Source organism: Python bivittatus, unplaced genomic scaffold (genome assembly GCF_059951505.1).
Source record: "Python bivittatus isolate LINGU-HERP-01145 unplaced genomic scaffold, Pbiv_v1 ctg000220_np1212, whole genome shotgun sequence".
NCBI lineage: Eukaryota > Metazoa > Chordata > Lepidosauria > Squamata > Pythonidae > Python > Python bivittatus.
The window spans coordinates 19,967,378-19,976,496 of record NW_028277048.1 but is presented as its reverse complement, the minus strand read 5'-3'; the positions used below and the strand labels follow the sequence as shown (position 1 = coordinate 19,976,496).

The 9,119-nt window shown below is 40.3% G+C and overlaps 1 protein-coding gene across 5 annotated transcripts; it reads left to right on the top strand.

Annotated features, from left to right (window-relative positions):
• Window positions 1-125: 125 nt before the first annotated feature.
• Window positions 126-5,232, top strand: LOC148216290 (uncharacterized). Of its 5 annotated transcripts, none has more exons than XM_088138057.1 (3): window positions 126-230; window positions 2,453-2,557; window positions 2,991-5,232. In XM_088138057.1, the coding sequence occupies exon 3, from the start codon at window positions 3,078-3,080 to the stop codon at window positions 5,004-5,006; it is 1,929 nt and encodes a 642-aa protein (XP_087994183.1). In that variant the 5' UTR covers window positions 126-230; window positions 2,453-2,557; window positions 2,991-3,077; the 3' UTR covers window positions 5,007-5,232. The 5 variants fall into 5 exon arrangements, with proteins under 5 accessions (XP_087994183.1, XP_087994184.1, XP_087994181.1 ...); XM_088138058.1 differs by having other exon boundaries at window positions 131-230; window positions 2,456-2,557; XM_088138055.1 differs by having other exon boundaries at window positions 132-230; window positions 2,233-2,557.
• Window positions 5,233-9,119: the final 3,887 nt, after the last annotated feature.

Sequence of the window (9,119 nt, the reverse complement as noted above, 5' to 3'; positions counted from 1 at the left end):
GGGCTCACTGCCCCCGGGGAGTCGGTCGTCTCCATCCGGGTCCTGAAGCAGAGACGCGGAAGGTGCGTAATGAAACTTAACCACAGAGAGGCGCTTTTGAAAAACAACTGCTAGCTGACGTCGCCCTGACTTCCGGTTCTAGGCTGCCATTTTCGGGGGACGGGCAGTTGGAGCCGTCTGGGGAGCCGTAGCAGAGAGTGGAGAGTTTTATAGCGCACCGTTTCTTTATAGTACGTTGAAACAGCTTATTTTTGTTTCTTAGGTGGCATTCACGCATTCAGATGGGAAAGTAGCATCCTTCTGCGTTGTAATGTTTGAATATTTTCCGGCTACGATGGTGCAGCCGTTTCCAGAAACGCTCCCGCGGCGTCTTCTGCAGCAGAATCAAAGATCCTTGTGATGCCTTAAAACCGAAGGCATTTATTGTTGTCCCCTGAATTTTCTTAAATCATAGTCTAGGTCATCAGCTTGCTAAAACTCACTTCCGTGGGTCGGCTGACAGGAGAATCTTTGCTAACAGTTTTGGACATACATGCTGACTCTTTCTTTGGGATATTTTTCATATGAACTGTATAGAATTTTAAACATAAAAAAGATACTCAGCTTTGAATGTTTTTATAGAAAGGAAAGGAGCGTTTGGTAAATACAGTTAAGGCAGGAGTTGTGTAAATTTAGTCCTGGAATGAATGCTGAGGATAATAAGAAAATGAAAGGGATACATAGGATGTTTTAAATAAAACCCATTGCATGTGTATCTGGGAGTAAGCTCCATTGAACTAAATGGGCCAACTTCTAATAGTTTTGTCTACAGTTCTAAATAGGTCATCAATGTGCTTGTGCTTATTTCAGAGGAAGCAACTTTGTACTCAAGTATTGTGAATAGGTCGTTCTGTATGTTTACCTTTGGAAATAAGCTCAGTTGTATACATCAGTATAAAGTGGGCTTTATACTGATGTCTACAATTGGGGCTTCAGTGCATTTTTTCTACTGAATTGGCAGAATATTTACAGTAAGTGGTCAGCATGAAGGCTCCAAGCCCCTTTTTGTGGCCCTTGCCCTCAGAGCCTTCTCTGACAAGGATTGCTAAAACATGACCACAGTTTCCCACCATTCTGAATGAGGAACAAAAGCTGTTATGTCAGCCATAGCCACATCGTAGTTAAAAACACCTTCCTAAGCTTTTTCCCCAAAAGATCCCTAACCACAAGTTTGATACAGCTCTGCACAGTTTGCAACTCTAAGGGTCCATTCCCAAAATATTTAGCTTGGATTTTGCCCACTGAACGTGGTCCACTCCTGAGTGAAAGCAACATTTTAGTCCAGTTGTGTCATGAACTCTTCTCTCCATCCCCTAGTATGTCCAGAATGTAGGCTGGGGATTATTACACTACTGTCTTACTGTTCAACAATATTGGGATAATACTGTTGACCTACAGTAAGAATGTAGAGATGCTTTGCACCAGTTTATTATCTGTTTAAATCCATTATTGGAATTCTGTCATATTATTACATATGTCTAAGAAACAGTACTCAGGAGAGGTTTAGGCACATTAAAAATGATGAGTTTTCCAGACAGACAGAAGTAAGAATTCAATTTGGCTCATCCCTCAGTAGTATTTTGAAGTGCATCTTTTCATTTTTTAACTGATTATATAAATGGTTGCCTTTCATTCCTGAGATGAAAAGTATGTGTGTATGTATGTAGAGAGAGTGAGTTTCTTTCCACCCAGTAGCCACCAAATATATAAGAATAGGCAGTTTGCTAGTTATTTATTATTCCCATGATGTGTCATCAGTAAAATGTACTTCCAATCAGGGCTGTGGAGTCGGAGTCGAGGAGTCGGAGTCGGAGGAAATTTTGGGTACCTGGAGTCGGAGTCGCCAAACAATGCACCGACTCCGACTCCGACTCCTACTAAATTTAGATTGGAATTAAAAAAAAAGCAAGTTTAAATGTCCCAATTCACAAAAAGTTATAATTAATGACTTCTCTACCGTAAGAATAAAGACCAATGCATGCAGTGCCTCACGTAACCGAAAAGCGAACATGTTAAGTGACCGTGAAGAAGTATGCTTTTCATGTGCTTCACTATATGACACGCAACGCACAATTAGGAACGGCAATACTTATACTTTCCATAGTGTTGTGTTCTGCTGTTACAGGGAACGCAGCGCCCATTGGTAACCTAGCCTCTCACTGATAAGGGATTAAGTAAATATGTTTTTTGCAGGACTAGAGAGACTTGTATAAGTGAAGGGAATGGAAGGTCAATAGTTCAAGACTGAAGCTGTAAACCATTGGAAAAACTGTTGTCATTCAGCTAAGGCTATAAAAACTTGTAAACTCCGATTGTCAGCTTAAACTTTAAACATGACTATGGGATTCTACTAGGGAAATCATGTTTTATAATAAATGCCCCTTCCTGGATCCTCCCACTGCCCTATCTTCAGCAGCAGATCAGCACACAAAAAGGAGAATGCAGCAGCTTCTGCCCAACTACCTCTCTGCTAGAAGAGCTTAGAAGAACTTGGTGGAACAGCTTCTTGGATTCAACTGTAAGTGTTTATATTTATTTTAAAACCTGCATGCCTGCTTGTCTGTATGGGGGAAGACATGTGTATATGGTTCTGGAAGAAATTGCATAGCTGTCCCTGCTTGTCTGTATGAGGGAAGACGTGTACAAATTTCTGGAAGAAACTGTCTATCCTAGGTTTGTAAGTGTGGTGCAAGAATGTATGAATGTTTATGTATAGTACAGATTGATTATATGCTCTGAGTACTAAAATGTAGGCTCTGTGTTGTGTGTGTGTGTACAGTACATGTCTGTGCATGTTTTTCTGTATAGGACAAATCATGTCTAGGTTTAGTTCTGGGATATATAGTTTATTTGTTTGTATAAAGCCATGTATGTACAACTTACAAGACTGTGTATGCTGATATTAAAAATCTAATTATATGCCAGTTAGTATAACATATTTTATATTTTAGAAAAAGAGGCATCCTAAAAAATGGCAAAAAAACTACCAACACCAAACACGACAAAGTCTACTGTTTATAAGCACTTTGCATTATCAAATGATGGAAAACATTACGTGTGCCAATGTATTAGAAAAGATGATGGTGAAAAACAATGTGATGCAAAAATTAGCAGTTTCAGTGGGCCTGATAAAAATGCACCTTGAATGCACAAATTTGAAAAGACACTTACAGCGTTTTCACCCCAAAGTGTTAGAAGCCGTGAATGAGAAAGATAGCGATGAAAACATTGCATCTACTTCTGTGACAAAAAACGTTCAGAAATCTTCTGGAGAACAATCACAAATAAAAAAATTCTTTATATCTGACAAAGTTACCATAAGGATGACACCAGAAAAATTCAAACACCACATTATTGAAATGGTAGTAAAGAATAGTGTACCACTATCCTTCTTTTCACATACAGCCTTTTTAGGCCTAAATGGAGAAATGGCAAAAAAACTTGGTGTTTCTCTGGAAAGAGAAAGTATAAGGAAACTTATAATTGAGGAGGCCAAATGTAAAAAGGAAGAACTACAGAAAGTTCTGAAAGGACGTTTTGTCTTTCTTAAAATGGATGCATGCACACGTCACAGAGTCAATTATTTCGCTATTAATGTTAGATTTGTGGATGAAAATAACAAAACAATAACACGGACCCTCGGATTAAAGGACACTCAGGCACATCACACCAGTGATTACCTTCAGAAGTTAGTGGAGGGTGTTCTAGAAGATTTTGAAATTAAAAAGGAACAGATTTTATGTGTTGTGAGTGTGACAGATAACGCTTCTAACATGTTGAGCACAATTGAGAAGATGAACGCAGATGAAGAAGGTAACAAACAGATATTAGAGTTAGAGGAAGGCAGCTCTGCAAGTATTGGAGAAAGTTTAGAAACTGAAGAGAATGCTGACATTTTTTTAGACTACTTTGTTGAAGAAGCATTGAAGCTTGCTACTATTCATCATATGCGATGTGCTGTTCATACACTGCAACTTGCCATAAGAGATGGATTAAAAGATCGCCATGCAGCTACACTAATTGGCAAATTACGGCAAGTAACTGTTGCAGCCAGGGCACCTAAAACAGATGCAATTTTGAAAAGACGTGCAGGAAAAGGAGCCATTTTGGATCAACCAACTCGCTGGGGAAGCACTTATTTAATGGTGAAGCGTTTGCTTGAACTTAAAGACTTTATAGAAGAAATGGACAATGAAAACCTTGCATTAACAGAAAGCCAGTGGACACAAACAAAAGAGCTGGAGAACCTTCTTTCTCACCCCTTCACTGTCACCAAAAGGTTGCAATGTGACGATCTAACCCCGGGTAAATTCCTCTTGGAATGGAAGAGCCTGTTATATCGCCTGAACAAAAATGGAGGGTTAATAGCTGAGGGCATTGCATCTTCAATGATAAAAAGAGAGAGTCTTTTGCTGGAAAATGAAATCTTGTTAGCGGCTATTTATGTCGACCCAATGAGCCGACTTTTGTTGAACAGTGAACAGACTGCTACTGGGAAAAAGGCCCTCTATGATGTAGCAGTTCGCATGAAAGGATTAGGACCTGAAATACCTCCACAGGATGAAGTTCTTTTAAGCAATAGTGATAACTCAGGATCATCTTCTTCAAATGAAGAATTAGACTTTGATTCCTTCTTAGACAAAATGGAAGCTGCTAAAGGAAAGCGAAGTCGCATAAGCGTTACAGAACCAGTAAATGTCCAAATAGAAAAATTCCAACAGGATTTTTATAAAGCACTAAAAGAAGTTGAAAAGTATGATCGCTCATCAAAACTTACTGTTGAAGAAGCCATCCTTGTTTATCCAGAGATTGTTAGTGATGTGGCCAGAATAGTTACTGCAATGCCACCCACCCAAGTCAGTGTCGAAAGATTATTTTCAGCCCTAAAAATAATAAAGTCTGACTTAAGAGCCTCTATGAAAGAGGATCTGGCAGAGGCAGTTCTCTTCCTTAGAACTCTACATTGAATTGATTTGCATTTGCTAAGCCTATAACTACATTTCAAGATTAATATAAACCATTTCTAGGTTTTACAAATTTTGTTTTTGGTTCATATAGATAAGCTTTGTTTTTGTTCTAAAACAACCAAATAATGTGGTTTGTATGTTTGAACTAATAAATTTACTGTTCCTGATGTTTATGCCTGCTGCTACTATCCAGCCACTTGATTCATTAATAAAAAAAAATAATAAAACTTTGTTGTTTTCATTGTGTTTGTCTTTTGCTTAAACTGTTCAATACAGTAGACTGTTGGCTTCCCAGCCAGTAGTCCTGTGGTAATGACATGTATGTTGCCTTTCTTTCCTTCAAGGAATGTATAAAATACATTCACATATTAATAGAGAGGAGTCGGAGTTGGAAGTACAAAAAACTGAGGAGTCGGAGTCGGAGCATTTATCTACCGACTCCACAGCCCTGCTTCCAGTGCCTGAATTCACTGCAGCATAGTGACTCCTTAGAGAAAAAACTGACCTCCCACTCAGACACACCTCATTTTTCATTTCAACAGGTTTTTTTTTTTCCCCCAACAGCAGTAGGTTTTCTGGCACTGTATTAGACTAAAGAAGCAGTTCTTGCAATAATACTCTTAAACTGAAAGTCCAAGGACAAGGAGTCACTGATTTTAGTTGATTTATATCCCACCTTTGATTCAGGAATTCAAAGCAGCATATGCGGTGCTCCCCCCCCCCCAATAATAATGAGATAGATTGTGCTAAGAGACAGTTACTGGGCCAGAGTCACCCAGAGACTTTCTGTGGTAAATTAGACCCTGAGTCTCCCCACTTTTAGTCTAACACCTTAACCACTAAACCACACTAACTCTTAGTAATCAGACAACCACACCTATTAGTATATTGTTATTGTTTCTTACATCAGCCTCCTATTTTGCTTGTTTGTTAGCTTCCTCAAATACACAGTACATTGTGAATTTTGGAGTAGGTCTGAACTTTATTTATTTATTTACTTTTAATTCCTATAAGGTTAACTCTAAAGGTTAAGATAATACTGCTTAAGCATTGCCTACTCCCAGTTTATATCCTTTTTTCTTTTGATGGCAGAATCCCTCAGAGTAATCTCTTGGGAGCTATATAGTGGATGTGCTCGAAGCATTCAGTACAGTAGGTGGTGCCAAAACCCAAAGGGAGTGGGACACCTGATTTCCCTCTGATATCAGGGGTTTTTTTTCTCTCTCTCTCTCTGACACTCCTCTCTCTCTCTCTCTCAGAGCAGGATGTAGGGAAGAGCCAAATAGCTCTTATCAGCTGTCTGAACGGATCTCTTGCAGAGGGTTTTAAACTTAGGCTGAAGGGTACCCGACATTGGTCTGAGAGCCTCAAACTGCCCGCCCATAATTTAAACCAATAGGGTTCACTTCATAATAACATAAGATCAGTCGTTTTTAGCTCCTATGGTATAAGAGCAGTTCGTCCCACAGGCCTTTCAAGGGAGGAAGGGTGAATTAGTGGTTAATATGGTGGCTGGAACTGTAGGTGTTATTTTTTGACACATTTCCCTGCATAACCCCACCCTTCTGCATCTGCCAGGATCCTCCCATAGATCGTTTGAATATTTTCCTGCTATGCCCAGATTCCAGAATTGTATAGATTAAAAGTGTGCAACAGACATTACAGCACTGAATCCCAGTTTGTTTATTATTTATTTATTTAATTTATATGCCACCTGACTCCCAGAGACTCTGGGTGGTTTACAAATAATTAAAAACATTTAAAAACAAGGAAACAAAATAAGAAGATGGCAGAGATGACAAACCTGGATAGCAACAAAGAAAAAGAAGAAAAGGGGATTTCAGTCACCCTCACCAAAAGCCTGGATGAAGAGCCAGGTTCTTAAGGCCCTTCAAAACACCAATAGGATGTGGGTTGAATTTTGGTGGGAACCTTATTCCAGACAACAGGCACTGCTACAGAGAAGGTATAATTTGGAATCCTGGTAAAGGCATTTTTTTAATTGAAGGAAAACAGAGGGTGCCAACCCTGCCAGATCAGATCAGCCAGGCAGATACTAGGAGAGACAGGCAGTCTCTCAACTAAGCAGACCATATAAGGCTTTATAGGTAACAACCAGGACCTTGAGTCACACCTTGAAGCAAACTGGCAACTAGTGCAGCTCACAAAGCAGAGGTGTTACATGGGCATACTGAGGCATGCCCATCACTGCCCATGCCACTGTATTCTGGACCAGTTGAAGCTTCTGGGTGGTCTTCAAGGGCAGCCCCACATAGAGCCCCATGTATGTCCTGATTTGATTGGGATGGTCCCAGTTTTCTGCTCCAGTCTGGGCATCATAACCAGCTTATTAAAAAATTGGGCTGTACAAACTCACAAAAGGGGAGTGCTGGTTAACTCTCTACAGCTGTATTTCCACAAAAAAAGTCCATTCTAGCCATGGTTTATAGAGGTCAGTTTTTGAGAGGTAATGTAGGCATTTTTCATATTGTGAAATTCCAGATTAGCTTGTGTTTTAGTCACTGATAAAGAATCTATTTTTATATTGTTGTTTTTATTGGTTGTTGTGAGCCACCTAGGATCACTGTGTGAAATAGGCAGCCATATAAGTTACTTTAATAAATAGAAAACGCTTATGGGTGGAACTGTCATGCACGGAGTTTCTTAAAAGTGTTTTTCTGGACAATAATTACTTAAAATGGTTTCCTGTATCTTTGTAGTTAAATGGAAGATTTGGGATTTATACTTTGATGGAGAGGGAGAGAGAAAGAGAGAGAGAATGGCATAAATGGCTTGGTGTATCCTGAGAAGTAAAAAAAAAAAAAGGTGGGGGACTTCATTTTAGCCAAACAAGCTTATGAGGGTCCATTCCAGTAATAAACCTGTTTTCGACCAACCCTTAAAATGAATTAGATAAGACTTTAAAACAGAATAGATGCTGGTAGTATTAACTGTAATGCCAGACCCAGACTCCAAGAAATCTGATGCCAAAGAGCCTGCTTTGGACACACCAGTTAAATGGCAGCTTCAGAATCGCCAAGTTATGAAGCACCTAAGGCTGACTCCACCAGCAATCATCTGGAGCAGCTGAGTAGACAGATAAGGAAGGTCTTAATCCCAGTCAGCACTCAATCCCCAGACATGCCACACACTTTGGAGAGCAGAACAGCAGTGCTAGGCACACATCCTCACATGGCAACAGTGGCACCGTTCCTGATTGGTTCCCACTTGGTGATTGCCCTACATCACAGTGGCTCCCCACTGGCATGTCTCCACATAACTGTTCCACATGGACTCTGTTTGCTCATGCTTCAGGATCAACATACCCAGAAACTCTCCTACTCTGACCACAGACTGGCTGATAACCATCTCATGAATACCACTGAACCTTGGACTGTGCCTTGATATTACTGCCTGCTGTTTTAGGCTTAGACTCATTGAAGGCAAGCGTGTACATTTTGGAACTTTGCTAACTTTGTGCATACAATTACAGACATGCCTGTGCTGTGTGCCATACTGGTTAATCTCTACTTTCCCAAAATAAATTGCTGTAATCTGATCCCAGTGTGCACGTTTGGCCTGGAACAGGAAGTTTGTCCCTAGCCTCCCTAGTACCCAGGGAAGGGAGACTGATTCTTGCTCTGCCACTGCCACAACATGGAACAGGTCCTTATGGAAAATGCCCAGTTTAGGCATCAAATTGTATTACTTACCACTTGGCTGAACAAATTGCAGACCCAGCAATAGCTGGAAGCTGCCACTCCCCTCCCATCCTGAAAATGCCCCATTGCTGCATCAGAAAAGTTTGATGGGGTACGTACTCGTTTTTCTGCATTCTTTGCACAGTGTAAACTTTGCATAAGGTTGCATACTGAATATTTCCTGACTGACTGCTCCCCTGTAGGGATTGTGAGAACTCTCCTGCTGGGTTCTGCTGTGAGATTGGCCATGCCACTGCTGAATGACCTTGAGGAATTCAGCAGGCAACTTCAAGACATGTACGACAACACAGTGAGAGTTCAAACAGCTAAAAGGTGCATTTGAGAACTGTGATAAGAGAGCTGCTGGGTGTCTGAATACATGAGCAGTTTTGGGCTGCTGGCTCTCAAGTTC